Source organism: Bombina bombina, chromosome 6 (assembly GCF_027579735.1).
Source record: "Bombina bombina isolate aBomBom1 chromosome 6, aBomBom1.pri, whole genome shotgun sequence".
In the NCBI taxonomy this organism is placed as follows: Eukaryota; Metazoa; Chordata; class Amphibia; order Anura; family Bombinatoridae; genus Bombina; species Bombina bombina.
In genome coordinates, this window is record NC_069504.1 from 1,021,447,885 (window position 1) to 1,021,470,117 (window position 22,233).

General features: G+C 37.8%; 1 protein-coding gene across 1 annotated transcript in view; it reads left to right on the top strand.

Annotated features, from left to right (window-relative positions):
• CRACR2A (calcium release activated channel regulator 2A) overlaps positions 1-22,233 on the top strand; it is a 499,417-nt gene that overhangs the window by 208,501 nt on the left and 268,683 nt on the right. The window contains exon 5 of the mRNA XM_053718747.1: positions 19,257-19,440. Within this exon, the coding sequence (XP_053574722.1) occupies positions 19,257-19,440 (184 nt within the window). The remainder of the gene's footprint in view (positions 1-19,256; positions 19,441-22,233) is intronic.

Here is a 22,233-nt window from a genome sequence, read left to right on the forward strand (position 1 = left end):
TAGGTGGCGGCGACATTGGGGGCGGCAGATAAGGGGTTAATAAGTGTAGGTAGGTGGCGGCGACATTGGGGGCAGCAGATTAGGGGTTAATAAGTGTAGGTAGGTGGCGGCGACATTGGGGACGGCAGATTAGGGGTTAATAAGTGTAATATAGGTGTCGGCGATGTCGGGGGCAGCAGATTAGGGGTGTTTAGACTTGGGGTTTATGTTAGGGTGTTAGGTGTAAATGTACATTTTGTTTCCCCATAGACATCAATGGGGCTGCGTTACGGAGCTTTACGCTCCGTGATTGCAGGTGTTAGGCTTTTTTTTTGCCGGCTCTCCCCATTGATGTCTATGGGGAAATCGTGCACGAGCACGTCAAAGCAGCTCAAAGCAGGGCTGGTATTTGTGTGCGGTATAGAGCTCGCTGCCATATTGCCCACAAACGCCGGCTTTTTGCAAACCTGTAATAGCAGCGCTATTCAAGGGGAGGGGTGGAAGTAACTTGCAAGTTAGTAGCGAGCCACTCATAATGCAAAACTCATAATCTGGCTGTTTGTTATTTAGCAGGATGGCAACGGATTGATACAATGCATCCGTATAGTAGCCAGAGTCTTTGCAATACAACACCCCTCACTATGACGTATTCCCAGATGCATAATCTCGACGTACGTTCCACCACGCCCCTGTGGCTTTTTCAAGAGTGACTCATAGTGGTTCCTGGTATCCTTTTATTGCTCCTTTTCAATTAAATTCTTTCATTTAAGGTGGTAATGTTCTATAGGTGGTGTTATGAAAAACCATACACAATCTGATAATTATCAACTGTTGAATTTTTCCGGACCAAATATCTAGCAATTATTTCAAGGAATATACATATAAAACACAATTTTTTTTTTATAAACATATATCAACAGTATAAAACAACTTTATAATAAACATTGTAAAAAAGCTTACTTTGCAGTGGGGGGTGTGATGTTTTAGGGGTTAATAGTGTAAAGAGGTAGTTTGCTATGTGGGGGTTGTGGCTTATGGGTTCATAGTGAAGTTTAGTGCAACGTAAAAAGTTTGAGCAGTAAATGCAATTGTGTATGCGTGATCACATTTACTTTCAACTTGTAGTACGAGTGCATATTACTGCTTTACGCTACCCATAGTAAATCTGGGGAGCGTAAATTACAGCGAGTTCACACAAACTAATTTGCGGTAATTTGAAAATTGCGCCACTTGTAATATGGATTTGAGCGTAAAGAACACCAAAATCTCCTGATCGCGATTACACTCCTCGTGCAAACAATATCTCTCCACACGTAATCTATGTCATTATGTTTAATCATTTTTATTACTTTTTAAAAAATATTTAATATGTAATATTTCAATAACTTGCCTTTAGAACACTAAGTTTTCATGTGTGCTAACCTGACAGCGTTAAATTCTAAATTAAGAAACACAATGTGCAAAAAGCGTATTTTAGATTCCTATGTTCTTCACATAGAAAATAATGTACTTTTTATTATTAAATATATATTTCTATGTCTATCTGATACTGTTCATGTAAAATACATATCTATACCTATATATCTTTATATATACCATCCTACTATGATTCCTAGTCCACGCTGTAAAGGGTCATTTGATATTCATGATATAATAACGTTTAGGGAGGCTTGTGATTCTGCCACACTTGAACATCTTTCTAGAGAAGGTTATTGTCAATCTGACACCAATACTCTTAAAGGGACACTGAACCCAAATTTTTTATTTTGTGATTCAGATAGAGCATGCAATTTTAAGCAACTTTCTAATTTAATCCTATTATCAATTTTTCTTCGTTCTCTTGCTATTTTTATTTGAAAAATAAGGCATTTAAGCTTTGTTTTTGGTTCAGACCTTTGGACAGCACTTTTTTTATTGGTGGATGAATTTATCCACCTATCAGCAAGGACAACCCAGGTTGTTCACCAAAAATGTGCCGGCATCTAAACTTACATTCTTGCATTTCAAATAAAGATACCAAGAGAATGAAGAAAATTTGATAGTAGGAGTAAATTAGAAAGTTGCTTAAAATGTCATGCTCTATCTGAATCACGAAAGAAAAAATTTGGGTTCAGTGACCCTTTAATGCATTTAGTGGATTTAGAAATCCATCCGAATTCGATCCCATACACAGCAGGGGGAATACACTAGAGACATTTTTCAAAAGGGTTGAAAGAGATTTGATTGAATTAAATTCTGCTAACAAACATGCTACACCAAATTAATGAGACGTGAAAAAAACAGCTTTGGAAGAGCTGAGGGGTAGAGAGGATATAGTAATCCATTCAGCAGATAAAGGCGGTTCTATAGTCGTCATGAATAGAATTGATTATGTAAATGAGGCTTTAAGCCAACTGCACAATGCAGATAACTATACCTTTCTATCTTCAGAACCCACTCACATTTTTCAAAAAGAACTCCTGAGTATCTTGGACGATGGCTTGGAAAATGGGCACTTTGATAAGAAAACATTTGAGTTTCCTTATGTGGAAAACCCTGTTGTGCCCATTTTCCACCATCTGCCCAAGATTACACAAGTCTCTCACCAATGTAAAAGGATGCCCTATAGTTAGTGGGATTGACTCCCTATCGGAGCATGTTTCCCAATGGATTGACAGCCTCCTTCAACCATTTGTCTCATCCCTTTTTAGCTATTTGCAAGATACTAAACATGTTATACACCTCCTGGAAGACATGAAATGGGAATATAATTCCTTTAAATGGACCACCATTGATATTGTGGTGCTCCATTTTTCTATTCCCCACCAAGAGGGTATAGAGGCTATAGCTTTTTTCCTCAGACATCATTCCAAATTTTCAGATGATCTCAAGCAATATATTCTGAGGATTTTGAAGTATTTACTTATTCACAACTACTTTAATTTTGAAGGGGATTTCTATCTCCAGAAATGTGGGACAGCTATGGGGGCCAAATTTTCCCCCTCATACGTCAACCTTTTTATGGGTTGGTTGGAGCCGTTCCCACATCTATGGAGATGGAAATCCCTTTAGGCAATTAATTTACTTTTCGGATGCTACATTGATGATTTGCTATTAATTTTGCTAGGTACAGCATCCGAACTTGCAGAATATGTTGAGTATTTGAATCATAAAAGGATTGATCTGCAATTTACTAGTGAACTGAAAAATAATGTCATCAATTTTCTTGATATTACCCTTAATGAAACAGCAGACGGGAAGATTGTAACTAATATTTTCAGGAAACCAACAGCGGGCAATGCCTTGTTGCATGCCAAGAGTTGCCATCCCAGGCATGTTCCATTTGCAGTGGCCAAAGGCCAGTTCATAAGGGTAAAAATATATTGCACACTAGCGGAAACATGTACAGTGCAGTCACAAGATCTCAAAAAGAGACTTAAAGAAAGTTGTTATCATGACAGTGTCATCAATAGAGTAGAGAAACAAGTGGCTAAGATTGATAGATCTACCTTAATTCAGACACGTAGTAACACCAAAAAGGAGTTCAAAGGTGTTACATTTGTAACTGAATATAGTACACTGATGTCTGCAACATTGTTAAAAAAATCATTTGCATTTTTAGCTGCAGACGACAAGCTGGAGAATTGCATTTCTAATGGTCTACAAATGTTCTTACAGAAGAACAAAATCATTAGGTAATGTTCTATCCTCCTCTGCCCTTCCTAACCTTAATAAACCTGTCAGCTCTTGGTTAACTCACAAAGGGCTGTATAAATGCCTACAGAAGTCCAGAGTATGCGAATAGATTTTAGCCTCCGATAGGTTCAAATCAGAGGTTACAGGGGACATTTTTCCCATTGAGAGTTGCTACCAGGTTTTCTACTTTTAAACTCACTTGGTCATGGCTATCTGCATGAAGCAGACTATTTGTGGATGTTTCTTTCCTATAGACTTCAATTTTCAATGTGGATCCATCTTTGCTTATATATAAATCCAAAAATTAGAGCGCTTCATGACTAAAATGACATGTACAGAGCATATTATAATCATTTTTAATTAGAATTTCCATAAATTCCAAAAGTTCTGCTTCCGTAGTACCCTCCCACAACAGGAGGATATTGTCCACGTTACAGAGCCATAGGGCCACATGCGACTCAACCCACGTGTCATATTTTGCAAACTTGTGGCACTGCATATATTGTGAGAGGTACAGGTTACGCGGTTGCCCAGGTTTGGGTAGCGGTGAGCTGTTTGCCTCACAGTTTTATCAGGTGCAAGACTAGTTGTTAACCCCCTGGAAGTCTTGTTGCTTAATATTAATATTTATCATTTAAACATTTCATCTTACCACGCCTCACTCCTCCCCCATTGTATTTCCTGCTCCAAGCTCTCTTTGTTGTAGAGAATGATCCGCCCACTCTCTACCTAAGCATCCAGGCTTGCTCCCGAGCCAGTAATCTCATGCGCATCACTACGTAAACAATGAACCATGCTATTGATTCCCTTGTGTGATCAACATGCATACATCACATGGGAGCGCGCCTTTACTTTGCAAGTCTGTTAAAGGACCACTCAATGCTGTAGAATTGCATAATTAACAAGTGCATAATAAAAAGACAATGCAATAACACTTACTCTGAATTTTAAATAAGCAATAGATTTTTTTTCTGGCAAATTAATTTCTCCCATTTTCCAGCTTCCTGTAACATGTGACAGCCATCAGCCAATCACACACTAGTATACGTATACCCTGTAAGCTTGTGCACATGCTCAGTAGGATCTTGATCCCCAGAAAGTGTGAATATAAAAAGACTGAGCAAAATTTGATAATGGAAGTAAATTTGAAAGTGTCTTAAAACAGCATGCTCTGTCTGAATTATAAAAGTTTATTTTGACTTCAGTATCCCTTTAAATAACTTGAGCTATGCGCTATAGATAGAGGGGGCGGATTTGCTAAAGTCCTGGATTTTGACTGGATGCAAACGTAAATGTTAAAAAAAAAATGTTGACACGAGCCGGGTGGAATAGGAGACACTCGGTTGGAAACGTTAAAGCATTAATCACTTTAATTTAAATGAAAAAAAAAAAAGATGAATGAAACTAAAGTTTGTTTTTCAATATGTAACAAATGCCACTTTGAACATATTGCAACTTTACAATCACTTTAATATTGTGGCTGTGAGCACCAAGGTACATAATTAATTTGCGTATTATATTGGCACCATCAACCTGAATTTTAAATTAATTTTAAAAATTGAGAAATGATTTTGGAAGCAAATATGGGTTGGCACTGGGGTTATATATTACTGGGGGCAAAATGGCATAGGAGAAGGGGGAGTGAGACTGGTAGAGATAGAAATGTTTTATTTACTATTTATTTAAAATGTTATAATAGTGTAAATTAGTAAGAAAACTGAATAAAAGCTATAGTTTATTTTGAATGTGTACATAAGACATTTAATTTTCATACAAGATAAGATGTAATTGTGTCATCATTTTGTTTTGTATTTTGTTTAAATAATATGTCTTCTCAGGAACATTGATATCTGCAGTGATAAATACAGTTATATTTGATGTGACCTTTTTCTTGTTATAAATAAGAAATATTTAATAAAAACACTAAATGACTGGGACATAATTGTATTCTTTTAAATATTTGCAGTACATAGAAAGAAATGATTCATTAATGTTATGAAAACAGGAAACTTGCAATTTGTGAGCTATATCTGTATTATTGTGATATATTTATTGCTGCAAATTACTGTTATATTTTACATATTTTTACTACACAGTTTTAGTTCATTTGATTTGATTTTTATTAGATTAAGAACTTTTTATCACCTATAAAGTATACTTTAGTAATTATGTCATTTCAGCACACCACAAAAATAAAAATTACAGATTATAATTTTAGGAAATTGCTATAAAAAACCCACAAGATATTAACTTAAAACGCACTATGCAATGCCATTAAAAGGACATTAAACTGCTGTAGCGCAGGGTTACTATTTGCCAAACTACTGTTTTCTCTCCTGTACCTGCAGCTGTCTATAAAGCCATTCTCTTATTTTACAGAATCCAGTTGATAAAGCTCTGCATTTTATACTGGGCGCCACCTAAGGTTGCCATTTTGGCCATGTTTTCATGAGTTACACATGCTGCAGGGTGTGCAGGGAGGAACAGGTATTGTGCTGTTCATCAGCACTATTCATGTGATGCCCAGAGGCACAATACATGTTCTGCCCTGCTTACCCTGCAGCATGTGTAACTCATAAGTGTCCAGGAAAACATGGCCGAGGTCGCAACCGCCACCGTCTTGTAGCTCGTGTGATAGCAGCAGTGCACTTTCACCAATCTGCTTTTCGACAGCTGTACCTTTAGATTGAAATAATTTTTATTGAAAGTTTTAGTCACATACATGTGGAAAAAAAAAGCATACAACAAATACATTCCCAATACAATTGAGAAGATAATGACAATCGGTTCTCTTTCTATTTTATAACTCAATCTTGAAGAAACCCTACCATTACTCTCCACTGTTGCTGATTCAGAAATGACACTGTCATCACCACTCTTTTACCCCTCAGGCTAAAAGTTCATGTACTGTAGAGCCTATAAAGGTGATGAAATGTCTAGATTCTGAACCAGAATTTTATCAACTAAAGGAAAAAATAAAAGAAAAAATAACTTGTGTCACCCCATCAGATCACACACTACTCACATGGATTTCATTTCTTATGGACCTTGTCAAAACTGAGAACTTAGTCTATTAATATTTTTTACCCGTACTTATATATATCTTGTCCTCCTGGAGGATCCAGTAAAACCACACTTTGTTAAAAGAGTCTCACGTGTTTTGGATATTAGCTGCTGACTCATACATGCTATATATGTGTTTCATTCGAGCCCTAATTTCTAACCACTCTGGAACCCCTGTATTCCAGTATTTTGCAATACTAGTTCTGATAATGGTGCATAAAATCCTCACCAAAGTGTTAGATGGGGAGTTCAACCTCGTGATTGTTTTGTGTAACAAAGCCTGTTCTCTAGTGAGTTCTATGTTTTCTGTAAAAAATTTGCTCAACATTTCAGACAGTCTAACCCAAATAGATCTTACACCCGGACATTCCCACCACAGGTATTTCTTAGTAAATATTTAGTTCAGTTCTTAATACTCAGGTATAGGTTTAGCAGAATCACCTTTGTATACAAAATAGTGGTAGTGTGTCACTGTGATAACAATAACGAGATTTCCCCAGTTATCACATTGACTTAATCTATGCCAAAGCGAAGCAGTAAGATTAATTAAGAATAACTTTACTTACATCAACTTGGCAAAATAAATGTGTTACCGTTATCAGTAGGGATGAGCTCACGCTGGTACCGGAGTTGTCGGGAGTGAGACAGGCTGAACTGAATCACTGATAGCTCACACTGCAACCGGAGAAGCCGGGAGTGAGAAAGGCTGTTCAGGTTGCTCTGCACGTCCGTAGCTGATGACGTCAGAGTGGAGCACACAATCTCTCAGGAAGCAAGGAGAGAGACAGCTGTAACTTCAGAGTAGTAAACTGGAAGCTTCAGAAGGTCTGAAAACAGGCAACAGGAATCGTAGGAAAGTAATTCCTCAGAGCTAGCAAGGATAAGAATCCGTAGCTGAATGGCTACAACACTCAATTCGCCAGCATAGGTAAATAGGAGGTGGGTCCTTAAATAGTAAGAGGAAGTAAAATCCTTAAAGGGACAGCATACAACTCGGACAATCCTCACACCACATGTGGATGTACGTACCGATAGCCCTACATCCTCTGTAACAAAATCTTGAACCCCCACTAGGCATGTGGGAAGTTTTCAGAGGGGTGAGATACCATCAAAATGAGGTCTTTATTATATTTTCCCTTAGATCAGTACTGAGCAAGCCCTTACATGAATGAAAAAAAATATGTTCCCACTCCCCTAACTCTTCTTCTCTCGCTAAATCTACCTCCCATCTGCCCACCACAGATGACTTAGTGTTATGTCTTGCTTTCTGAATGCAAATGTACAACTGAGAAATAGCATGTTTTGATCTATCTCTAGAGATGCATATTTGTTCCAGTGTCGTAGCTGGTTGTTGGGTAATGTCAGAAAGATAATTCCTAATAGCTGAGGCAATCTGCAAATACAAAAAAAAAATACAGTGGTATCTCCTCCAACATTAGTTGTAGTCGAGCATGTGTAACAATCCTCCCATTCAACACAAAATCTGCAAACCTATATAGTCCCTTGTTCTCCCATTCGTCTACCAGCGGTCTGCACTCTGTTGGAATGATGAATTTTAGAGGAATTATCCTAGATTTAGGTGTCAATAGGTTAAGTTTTTTGGTCATGGACGTCCAGATATGTTTTGATGTGTTAGTAGGTCCCATCTTATGAGCTCCTCTCAGCACCCTCTCTCCCCAGAGAATTTCCCCTGGAGATTTGTAGCCCCCCAATTGTGACTCTAATCCTGCCCAAATCAAGTCAATCCCCTTTTTATCTAATAATGAAATTTGCGCCAGTCTTGCCGCATGGTAATAATCCCACAAGGTTGGCGCGCCAACGCCCCCCCCCCAGTTGTCTATGTTTTGTTAGAAATTGAAAAGGTATTCTACCTTGTTTATTGTTCCTAAGGAATCTTTTCAGGGTTGTCTGTAATGCATCTATGTCTGGCTTGTGTAATTTGATTGGTAGTGCTCTAAATAAATACAACAGTCTTGGTAAAATATTCATCTTTAGGGAGGACAGCCTCCCATACCAGGAGAAATTTGCTTTCAGCCATTTCGCAATATCCGATCTAATGGTTTTGAATAAAGGTGTATAATTAGCTTTGTATAATAGATTGGAGTGAGTAGTTAACTGTATCCCCAAATATTGGAGTGAATTTTTGGCCCATTTGAAATCAAAATTAGCCTCAATAATTTTTGTAGTAGTTTTTGGTAGTGCTAGAGAGAGTGCTTCACATTTGTCTCTATTAATTTTGTATCCCGAGATCGTCGAAAAGTCCTCTAACGTCAGGTATAAATTGGGAAGCGATATCAAAGGTCGAGTCAAAGTCAGTAAGACATCGTCCGCAAACAGAGTAATTTTATGATTATAGGGCACTATTTCTAATCATGTGATGTCTGGTGATTGCCAAATCGTAGCCGCCAAGGGTTCTATACAGAGAGCAAACAAAAGAGGGGAGAGCGGACACCCCTGCCTTATACCATTATGAATTTGAAATGTTTTGGATTGATGTCCTATTGTTCTAATAAAATCTGTCAGTCTAGAGTATATAGTTTCAATCGCTGTGACAAAGGGACCCCCAAATCCCATCCGTGTCAGTACAGTTCTCATGTATGTCCAGTCCACTCTGTCGAATGCCTTCTCCGCATCTAGTGACAGCAACAGAGAAGGCACCTTATTCTCCGTCAAATAGTCTATCACCGCTGTCATCCTACGTATGTTGTCGGGAGCTTCCCTGTCTTTAATAAATCCCACCTGGTCTAGGTGGATTATAGTCGGTAAAATAAACTTAAGTCTGTTGGCCAATACTTTTGTCACTATTTTTAAATCTTGATTGATTAATGATATTGGTCTGTAGTTAGAACACCACTTAGGGTTTTTTCTTGATTTAGGTAAAACTATAATTTTAGCTTGCGCCCTATGCGCCCTTTCTGCACGGAATAGTTGTTGCAAATAAGTAGGCAAGTCTTTTGCAGTGACTGACTCAGGGACCCCCTTAAGTCTCAGATTGCACCTTCGCCCCCTATTTTCATTGTCCTCCATTTTTTCTTGCAATTCTTGGAGTTGTTGTTGATGAGAGGTTAATTTTGTAGATATGATGGTCATGTCCTCTGCCAGTGTGTCGTGATTAGTTTCCAGTGTATCCACCCTGTTCCCCATCTCTGCTATGTCATTTTTAATTTTTTTCAGGCTAGCAGTGACCAATGTGTGCAAGTTGTCAATCTTGCCCCAGAGTTTCTCAAAATTTGTATTGATATCTTTCTTTGAAACTAATTCTTGTATATCAGCTTTAGTGACTGGGGTGTGATCCATATCCCCCTGTTGAGAGCTTTGGTCAGAATCCATGTCCTCTTCTGGATCTTTATCAATCTTTTCTGCTGCTTTCTGTAGTTTTTGCTGTTTCAGGAACGTGTCTAAGGCAGTTGTCTTAGTATTTTTGTCTGGCCAGTTCAACTTTCTAGCTGACATGGTTTCTCAATCAGAGCAGGATCTCCTTTTTAACAGAGCAGTAGGTCTTATCAGCTGATCCGTGATCTTGTTTGCAGAGATTTGCAGAGATTTGCAAGATTATTACTGCTAATGTAAATTCCTAACTTCACTGCCTGTATCGCCAATGCCCTATGCATGCCAATCTGTGCACTTTTTTACTGCTTCACCTTTTGTTATGCATCATACAGTTTACCGCTGTGTTCTGGCTTGGTGTGCATGTACCATTTATTTTAGCCAACGAAATTTACTAGCCATGGCTTCCTGAGCTCTTTTCTAGATGCATACCCAGTTATTTTTTCTGCCATATAAGAGTTGTGTCTGTAATGTGGCATGATTATGTTAATGCTCCCCCTTGCTGTTTTATCTTTTCCCCAATTGTGTATAACCGCCCCTTTACTGAGTAGCTTTCAACTTACTAGCAAGGTCTCACCACGGTGTTCAAATAGTGATCAAACGTCTTCTCAAGTGGTGTCTGTGAAGCAATGAGTCACACTGTTCAGCCTGCTCTTAACGACGCCATGCGGTTTAGGCCTTTGTTGCGCATCTGAAATTGTAGGGCAGCTTCCGTGCTTGAAGCCACTCGATAATGTCAGAATGTCTGACTGTTTGGTCCCACTGTACTTCACAGCTGTTCCCTCATGTATCCTGGTGTTCTCCACCCATATAAGAGTGATCTTGGTGCTGTTATAAGCTTGCCTGCTCCGGAGCTCACAAATTAGCACTCCATCTTAGAGCTCAGTCAGGCTCCGCCCCCGACAGCAGAACCTTTAAAGGGACATGAAACCCCAACATTTTCTTTCATTAAAAGTTTGCAATTTATTTCTAATATCAAATTTGTTTTGTTCTCTTGTTATTCTTTTTAGAATAGATATCTTGATAGGTAGCGTGCACATGTCTGGAGCACTACATGACAGTAAATAGTGCTGCCATCTAGTGCTACTGCTAATGTATAATATTGTTGCAACATTGTTGCCATATAGTGCTGCAGGCACGTGCATGTTCCTGAACTTACCTTCCTGCTTTTCAACAAAGGATAACAAGCTAACAAAGAAAATTTGATAATAGAAGTAAATTGGAAAGTTGTTTAAAATTGTATGTTCTATCTAAATCATGAAAGAAAAATTCTAGGCTTTATGCCCCTTTAACTTCAGTTTATCTCACATAATAGAGATCAAAAGTGTTACATTTTTGCAGTTTTTTTTGCACAGTTTAAAAGTTATAATAAATATCAGTTTCAAAATGACAGCACCCAGTGTGAAGATGCAGAGCTTCACTAACTAAAACTTGTAAGGGGTTAAAATAAGAGAATTACTTTGACGACAGGAGAAAAAACAGTAGTATGGTGATGAATAGTAACCATGTTATTGTAGTTGTACTCAGCAGTTTACTGTCCCTTTAAAGGGACAGTAAACACCTTCAGCTAAATTACGAGTCTTGCATTAGCCTTAAAAAGCAACGTTGAGAGGTCTCAACGCTGCTTTTTAATGCCCTCTGGTATTACGAGTCTGGCAGGTACAGGTGTAATGCTCACTTTTCTTCCGCGACTCGAGCTTACCGCAAATCCCATTACGTAAATTGCGTATCCTATCTTTTCAATGGGACTTGCATAATGCCGGTATTACGAGTCTTGGAAGAAGTGAAAGGTACAACCTCTCCTGTCAAGACTCCTACCGCATTTAAAAGTCAGTAGTTAAGAGTTTTATGGGCTAACGCCGTAACATAAAACTCTTTAAGTAAAATGCTAAAAAGTACACTAACACCCATAAACTACCTATTAATCCCTAAACCGAGGCCCCCCCCCCCACATCGGAAACACTTAAATAAAGTTTTTAACCCCTAATCTGCCTACTGGACATCGCCACCACTATAATAAATATATTAACCCCTAAACCGCCGCACTCCCGCCTCGCAAACACTACTAATTTTATTAACCCCTAATCTGCCGTCCCTAACATTGCTGCCACCTACCTACATTTATTAACCCCTAATCTGCCGCCCCCAACGTCGCCGCTACTATATTAAAGTTATTAACCCCTAAACCTAAGTCTAACCATAACCCCCCCTAACTTAAATATAATTTAAATAAAGCAAAATAAAATTACTAAAATTAAATAAATTATTCTTATTTAAAACTAAATACTTACCTGTAAAATAAACCCTAAGCTAGCTACAATATAACTAATAGTTACATTGTATCTATCTTACGCCTAGATTTAGAGTTCTGTGTTAGCCGTCCAAACCAGCGTTAGGGGGTCCTAACGCTGGTTTTTACCGCCCGCTGGTATTTAGAGTCCATCATGAAAGGGTCTAACGCTCACTTTCCAGCCGCGACTTTTCCATACCGCAGATCCCCCTACGCCAATTGCGTATCCTATCTTTTCAATGGGATCTTTCTAACACCGGTATTTAGAGTCTTGGCTGAAGTGAGCGTTAGAAATCTAACGACAAGACTCCAGCCGCAGAGAAAAGCCAGGAGTTAAGAGCTTTCTGGGCTAACACCGGTTCATAAGGCTCTTAACTACTGTGCTCTAAAGTACACTAACACCCATAAACTACCTATGTACCCCTAAAACGAGGCCCCCCCACATCGCCGCCACTCTATTACATGTTTTTAACCCCTAATCTGCCGACCGCACACCGCCGCCACCTACATTATCCCTATGTACCCCTAATCTGCTGCCCCTAACATCGCCGACCCCTACATAATATTTATTAACCCCTAATCTGCCCCCCCAACGTCGCCGCTACCTACCTACAATTATTAACCCCTAATCTGCCGACCGGACCTCACTGCTACTATAATAAAGTTATTAACCCCTAATCCGCCTCACTCCCATCTCAAAAACCCTATAATAAATAGTATTAACCCCTAATCTGCCCTCGCTAACATCGCCGACACCTAACTTCAAGTATTAACCCCTAATCTGCCGACCGGACCTCGCCGCTACTCTAATAAATGTATTAACCCCTAAAGCTAAGTCTAACCCTAACACTAACACCCCCCTAAGTTAAATATAATTTTATTCTAACGAAATAAAATAATTCTTGTTAAATAAATTATTCCTATTTAAAGCTAAATACCTACCTGTAAAATAAACCCTAATATAGCTACAATATAAATAATAATTATATTGTAGCTATTTTAGGATTTATATTTATTTTACAGGCAAATTTGTATTTTTTTTTAACCAGGTACAATAGCTATTAAATAGTTAATAACTATTTAATAGTTACCTAGTTAAAATAATTACAAAATTACCTGTAAAATAAATCCTAACCTAAGTTACAATTAAACCTAACACTACACTATCAATAAATTAATTAAATAAACTATCTACAATTATCTACAATTAAATCAACTAAACTAAATTACAAAGAAAACAAACACTAAATTACAAAAAATAAAAAAAAGATTACAAGAATTTTAAACTAATTACACCTACTCTAAGCCCCCTATAAAAATAACAAAGCCCCCCAAAATAAAAAAATGCCCTACCCTATTCTAAAATAAAAAGAAAACAGCTCTTTTGCCTTACCAGCCCTTAAAAGGGCCTTTTGCGGGGCATGCCCCAAAGTAAACAGCTCTTTTGCCTGTAAAAAAACATACAATACCCCGCCAACATTACAACCCACCACCCACATACCCCTAATCTAACCCAAACCCCCCTTAAATAAACCTAACACTAAGCCCCTGAAGCTCTCCCTACCTTGTCTTCACCACGCCGGGTATCACCGATCCGTCCAGAAGAGGGTTCAAAGTCTTCATTCTATCCGGCAAGAAGAGCTCCTCCAGAGGGTCCAAAGTCTTCATCCTATCCTATTGACCTTGAATCTGATTGGCTGATTCAATCAGCCAATCAGATTTTTCCTACCTTAATTCCGATTGGCTGATAGAATCCTATCAGCCAATCGGAATTCGAGGGACACCATCTTGGATGACGTCCCTTAAAGGAACCTTCATTCGTCGTTAGTCCGTCGGTGAAGAAGGATGGCTCCGCGTCGGCTGCTTGAAGATGGTCCCGCTCCGCGCCGGATGGAAGAAGATAGAAGATGCCGCCTGGATGAAGATGTCTGTCGGTCCGGATGTCCTCTTCTGCCCGGATAGATTTTGGACCCTCTGGAGGAGCTCTTCTTGCCGGATAGGATGACGACTTCGGACCCTCTTCTGGACGGATTGGTGATACCCGGCGTGGTGAAGACAAGGTAGGGAGATCTTCAGGGGCTTAGTGTTAGGTTTATTTAAGGGGGTTTGGGTTATATTAGGGGTATGTGGGTGGTGGGTTGTAATGTTGGGGGGGGTATTGTATGTTTTTTTTACAGGCAAAAGAGCTGTTTACTTTGGGGCATGCCCCGCAAAAGGCCCTTTTAAGGGCTGGTAAGGCAAAAGAGCTGTTTTCTTTTTATTTTAGAATAGGGTAGGGCATTTTTTTATTTTGGGGGGCTTTGTTATTTTTTAGGGGGCTTAGAGTAGGTGTAATTAGTTTAAAATTCTTGTAATCTTTTTATTTTTTGTAATTTAGTGTTTGTTTTTGTAATTTAGTGTTTTGTTTTTTTTGTAATTTAGTTTAGTTGATTTAATAGTAGATAATTGTAGATAGTTTATTTAATTAATTTATTGATAGTGTAGTGTTAGGTTTAATTGTAACTTAGGTTAGGATTTATTTTACATTTAATTTTGTAATTATTTTAACTAGGTAACTATTAAATAGTTCTTAACTATTTAATAGCTATTGTACCTGGTTAAAATAAATACAAAGTTGCCTGTAAAATAAATATAAATCCTAAAATAGCTACAATATAATTATTATTTATATTGTAGCTATATTAGGGTTTATTTTACAGGTAAGTATTTAGCTTTAAATAGGAATAATTTATTTAATAAGAATTATTTTATTTCGTTAGATTTAAATTATATTTAAGTTAGGGGGGTGTTAGGGTTAGGGTTAGACTTAGCTTTAGGGGTTAATACATTTATTAGCGTAGCGGCGAGGTCCGGTCGGCAGATTAGGGGTTAATACTTGAAGTTAGGTGTCGGCGATGTTAGGGAGGGCAGATTAGGGGTTAACACTATTTATTATAGGGTTTTTGAGGCAGGAGTGAGGCGGATTAGGGGTTAATAACTTTATTATAGTAGCGGTGAGGTCCGGTCGGCAGATTAGGGGTTAATAATTGTAGGTAGGTGGCGACGACATTGGGGACGGCAGATTAGGGGTTAATAAATATAATATAGGGGTCGGCGGTGTTAGGGGCAGCAGATTAGGGGTACATAGGGATAACGTAGGTTGCAGCGGTGTACGGAGCGGCAGATTAGGGGTTAAAAATAATATGCAGGGGTCAGCGATAGTGGGGTCGGAAGATTAGGGGTTAATAAGTGTAAGGTTAGGGGTGTTTAGACTCGGGGTACATGTTAGGGTGTTAGGTGCAGGCTTAGGAAGTGTTTCACCATAGGAAACAATGGGGCTGCGTTAGGAGCTGAACGCTGCTTTTTTGCAGGTGTTAGGTTTTTTTTTCATTGTTTCCTATGGGGGAATCGTGCACAAGCACGTTTTTGAAGCTGGCCGCGTCCGTAAGCACCGCTGGTATTTAGAGTTGAAGTGGCGGTAAATTATGCTATATGCTCCCTTTTTGGAGCCTAATGCAGCCCTTCAGAGAACTCTAAATACCAGCGGCATTTAAAAGGTGCGGGGGAAAAAATACACGCGTAGCTAACGCACCCCTTTGGCCGCAGAACTCTAAATCTAGCTGATAGGGTTTATATTTATTTTACAGGCAAGTTTGTATTTATTTTAACTAGGTACAATAGTTATTAAATAGTTATTAACTATATAATAACTACCTAGTTAGAATAAAGACAAATATACCTGTAAAATAAATCCTAACCTAAATTACAATTACACCTAACACTACACTATCATTAAATTAATTACCTAAACTAACTACAATTAAATACATTTAAATTAAATAAACTAAAGTACAAAAAAAACAAACACTAACTTACAGAAAATAGAAAAATAATTACAAGAATTTTAAACTAATTACACCTAATCTAATCCCCCTAATAAAATAAAAAAGCCCCCAAAATAATAAAATTCCCTACCCTGTACTGTGAAGTCAGGATCAGACTGATATGCTACAGGAAAGTTCTTCTCTGTGAAAGGCACATATTGAGCAAAAAGAGGCTGCTTCTAGGGTGGTAACTAGCCATAGAACAAGCTATTATGCTATTGTTCGTTCCCAGGTTGAGCGCTTCTCTCTTTTTATTTATGTAAATTACAAATAGCCCTTAAAAGGGCTTTTTGCGGGGCATTGCCTCAAAGTAATCAGCTCTTTTACCTGTAAGAAAGAATACAATACCCCCCAACATTAAAAGCCACCACCCACACACCCAACCCTAGCAGGTCCATCTCGAAGCCAGCCAACGCGGAGCATCCTCTTCTTCCGACAACTCCGGATGAATGAAGGTTCCTTTAAATGACGTCATCCAAGATGGCGTCCCTTGAATTCCGATTGGCTGATAGGATTCTATCAGCCAATCGGAATTAAGGTAGGAAAAATCCTATTGGCTGATTGGATCAGCCAATAGGATTGAGCTTGCATTCTATTGGCTGTTCCAATCAGCCAATATAATGCAAACTCAATTCTATTGGCTGATTGCATCAGCCAATAGGATTTTTCCTACCTTAATTCCGATTGGCTGATAGAATCCTATTAGCCAATCAGAATTCAAGGGACGCCATCTTGGATGACATCATTTAAAGGAACCTTCATTCGTCGGGAGTCGTCGGAAGAAGAGGATGCTCCGTGTCGGCTGGCTTCAAGATGGACCCGCTCCACTCCGGATGGATGAAGATAAGAAGATGCCGCCTGGATGAAGACTTCTGCCCATCTGGAGGTCATCTTCTGCCCGGATCGGATGAAGACTTCTGCCCCTCTGGAGGACAACTTGTGCCCGGCTGGGTGAAGACGGCTCAAGGTAGGGTGATCTTCAAGGGGGTAGTGTTAGGTTTTATTAAGGGGGTATTGGGTGGGTTTTAGAGTAGGGTTGGGTGCATGGGTGGTGGGTTTTAATGTTGGGGGGTATTGTATTTTTTTTTTACAGGTAAAAGAGCTGATTACTTTGGGGCAATGCCCCGCAAAAAGCCCTTTTAAGGGCTATTTGTAATTTAGTATAGGGTAGGGAATTTTATTATTTTGGGGAGCTTTTTTATTTTATTAGGGGGATTAGATTAGGTGTAATTAGTGTAAAATTCTTGTAATTATTTTTTTATTTTCTGTAATTTAGTGTTTTTTTTTTTGTACTTTAGTTTATTTAATTTAATTGTATTTAATTGTAGTTAGTTTAGGTAATTAATTTAATGATAGTGTAGTGTTAGGTGTAATTGTAATTTAGGTTAGGATTTATTTTACAGGTATATTTGTATTTATTTTAACTAGGAAGTTATTAAATAGTTAATAACTATTTAATAACTATTGTACCTAGTTAAAATAAATACAAAGTTGCCTGTAAAATAAATATAAACCATAAGATAGATACAAATGTAACTATTAGTTTTATTGTAGCTAGCTTAGGGTTTATTTTACAGGTAAGTATTTAGTTTTAAATAGGATTAATTTATTTAATTTTAGTAATTTTATCTAGTTTTATTTAAATTATATTTAAGTTAGGGGGGTGTTAGACTTAGATTTAGACTTAGGTTTAGGGGTTAGTAATTTAATATAGTAGCAGCGACGATGGGGGCGGCAGATTAGGGGTTAATAATTGTAGGTAGGTTGCGGCGACATTGGGGCGGCAGATTAGGGGTTAATAAATATAATGTAGGGTTCGGCGATGTTGGGGGCAGCAGATTAGGGGTTCATAGGGATAATGTAGGTGGCGGCGGTGTCCGGAGTGGCAGATTAGGGGTTGATAATATAATACAGGTGTCGGCGATGTCGGGGCAGCAGATTAGGGGTTAATAAGTGTAAGATTAGGGGTGTTTAGACTCGGGGTTCATGTTAGGGTGTTAGGTGCAGACATAACTTTTATTTCCCCATAGGAATCAATGGGGCTGGGTTAGAAGCTGAACGCTGCTTTTTTGCAGGTGTTAGGTTTTTTTTCAGCCGATTCTGCCCCATTGATTCCTATGGGGAAATCGTGCATGAGCACGTTTTACCTGCTCACCACTACCGTAAGCAGCCCTGGTATTGAGGTGAGATGTGGAGCTAAATTTTGCTCTTCGCTCACCTTTTTGCGGATAACGCCGGGTTTAAAAAAACCTGTAATACCAGCGTTGTCTTAAGTGAGCAGTGGGAAAAAAATGCTCATTAGCAACGCACCCCTGTTACCGCAAAACTCGTATTCTCTGTGCTTGTAATTACAAGATAGTTCTCTTGCTAGAATTGCTGCAATTCTTGCTGCAATTGTTTTTCAATAGCCACATTCCACCCATCACCTGCCTTATTTGGCAGATAAGACAAAACTTGCCATGGTCATTATATTAGTATAAAGTGTATTGTTTTGCAGTGGTTATAAGCAGCTTTCTAATGTACTCCTATTATTATTTTTTCTTTGTTTTTTTGCTATCTTTATTTAAAAAGCAGGAATGTGATGCATGGGAGCTGACCCATTTTTGGTTGAGAACCTGGGTTATGCTTGCTTATTGGTGGGTAAATGTAAGCCTCCAATAGGCAAGCGATATCCATGGTGCTGAACCTAAAATGGGCTAGCTCCTAAAATTTACATTCCTGCTTTCAAAATAAAGATAGCAAGAGAACGAACAAAAATTTGATAATAGGAGTAAATTAGAAAGTTGCTTAAAATTTCATGCTCTATCTGAATCATGAAAAAAAAAATTTGGTTTCAGTGTCCCTTTAAGCCAAATTATGACATATATATATGTAGCAGGGTTAGCATTTGGAAGTCTGCAGTGTCCCTTTCTAGCTCTAAGAATCTCAATTTTAAAGTTTACATAAAATGGGAGCAAGTAATGAAAATATACTGCAAAGTTGTTTTACTGCACTGTGTACATTTTGAAGCTAATCTCATTTAACTGAATGAGGACATCTAAATGTTCGTAACATTTCAGGTCATTTTTTATTTGGAGACAAATCCCAAACGAATGAACCTTATGGAGAACCCACCGAGGAACTAGAGTTTGGAAATTCTTATCAAGCAAAATGGGAGGAAAACACCCAGAAAATGGTAGATGATGACAACACTCAGTTCTATAATCTAATTGACGGTTTAGGTGCAAACAAGTTCCTGGAAGAGTAAGTAATTATACTGTTGCTAAAATGTCACGTTACTCTGATTGTTTTGTGTTGATTGAGTTGAAACTAGTAAAAATGAATAATTACACCAACGTATATTTCTAGAACAGGAAAAATAATCTTGTAATATTATGGGCCAGATTACAAGTGGTGTGCTCGTGAGAACCAAGTTGAAAGTAAACGTGTCTGCTCAAGGGCAAACTAAATTTGCGTATGTCAGGTTAGCACGAGTGGAAACCTTGCATAAAGAGTAAGTGTTAAAAAAATATGCATCAAAGAAAACATAAATACGTTGTAATAAAGTGGATACAGATATATGTGATATGACAAGATTTTTGAATGGCAGGGCTATAATGCGTATGATTATATATAAATATATATATATATTCTGTATATATATATATATATATATATATATATATATATATATATATATATACAGAAATATATGGGATGGTGCTAAATAGAATACAAACATAAACAATATTTGTCATTAGCAAGCTACTACTAGTGAATAATGATTATTGTTAAATACTGTTATTAATTAAAAGCAACAATATAAAAGTTACTAAGATTAATTGCTATAAAATTTAAAACATATAAACAGTGACACATACACCAAGCAATTATACCAGGCACATAAGAAACCACATAAAATATATAGAAAGAAAAACATATAAATACATTTAGAAATAATTCTTATCAAAGTCCATATATAGAAAAAATTGTGTCAGGTGAAAAGTCCTCAATCCAAATAAGTGAAATATATCAGAAGAAAGTGTTCCACACCCAATCAGATGTACACTTACTTTCAGTGCCCTCAATCGATATAAGGTAAGTGAATGGTATATAGCAGTAGTGTTGATCAAGCACCTCCCAGAGTATGGATCAAGTAGTCAGTTGGTCACAAATTCCCCAGATTTCACTTTTTGTAATAACAGAAACTTCCAGTCACCCTTCAATAAACTTCCCATCCGTATCCAAGCCGGGGGGGGGGGGGGGGGGGGACACAAGCCAGAAAGAGCTAATAGTGTTATATCATTTATTAGGGTTAAAGCAAAAAAAACAGGAGAATATTAAACTCACAATGTTCAACCTCAATAATATGAGGTATATATACAGCATATATTTCCCAATACAATCTTGAGACTCCAACAGATAAGCCATGTCACAATTCAGTAATTTGGCAAATATGCTGCACAACTGACAAAAACCAATTATCCCTATCAAGGGGAGGCTATCAGCCTCTATAACTTCTATCCTTACGCATTTCGAAGGGTATATAAAATCAATAGCTTCCCTTCTTCATCAGAGGTCTATATAGTGGTGTGTTTCTCTCTTTTAAACACCTCTATGAGGCTTCGATACTGAGCAGGTTGTCCCGTGTTTCTGGGAGCATTCCAGGAATGATGTAATCTAGGTATGCGTCATTATGTTAATCAACCCGTTGCACATAGCAACTTGTTGTCATGGACGCACCGCTGGTTATTTGAACCTAGCCAATTTTCTTTCACGCTCCACAGGAACATGGTATCCCCAGATTAAATTATATACAGCATATGTACATTCTTTATTTCGATCTAAGGTGTATTATTTTAAACATAACTTCTGTATTTCACAATTAATGGATAGGACATTATTTAAGACTGAATACTGTAAGAACTATAAAATAAAACATGATCATTTAAGTAAAAAAAAAAAATGGAACTGGATTTTTTTTAAAAAAAAGGATGTAAACATCGTGGTTAGAGAAGCAGACAAAGAGGGCGGAGTAGTCATCCAAAATAGGAATGACTATGTGAAGGAAGCTAAAAGATTGTTGGATGATGACATAACATACAAAAAATTATCCAGAAATCCTACTAGTATATTCCAACTACAGTAAACCAGTTTATTGGATACTGCAAAACATAATGGTATTCTAAATGATAATGAATTTATGTTTTTAAATAGGAAAGACCCTAAAACAGCTATCTATTATCACCTTTCAAAGATACATAAAGATGCTGTGAATCCTCCAGGGAGACCTATAATCTCCGGGATCTATTCACTCACCTCGCCCTTGTCAGAATATGTGGATTATTATTTGCAGTCGATTGTACCGACAATGAAATCTTATATCAAAGACACTCCAGATGCAATAAAAAAAATGGCAAAACTAAAATGGGATGAATGCTATTTTTGGGTGACAGTAGATGTGACGGCATTGTACACCAACATCCCACATACTTTGGGCATGAAAGCAATAGAATTTTGGTTAAGATTTATGACCGATCTGGCCCAGAACAAGCAAGAATTCCTTTTAGAGGCTATATGCTTCATTCTGGAAAAAAATCTTTGAAAGTGAATTCTATTTACAGGTTGGCGGCACAGCTATGGGCACTAAATTTGCCCCAACTACGCCAACCTGTATATGGGATAATGGGAGGAGAGAAATATCTGGAAAAATAACCCATATATGGAAAACGTAGTAAGTTGGGCCAAATGTATAGATGACATTATTTTGATCTGGAAAGGAGAGGAAGAAAAATTGAAGGACTTTATTCTATATCTAAATAACAATGACATGAATCTAAGATTCACTGAGAAATACAATAGAACAGAGATAGCATTTTTAGATTTAGTCCTATACCACCAAAATGGTGATATTAAGACCAGACTATATATCAAAGAAATGGACAGTAATGGGTATATCCATGCGCCGAGTGGTCATCACTCCACTTGGATAAAAAATATACCCGTGGGAAAATTTGAAAGAATTAAAAGAAATTGCACTACTCCGGTGGATTTTTA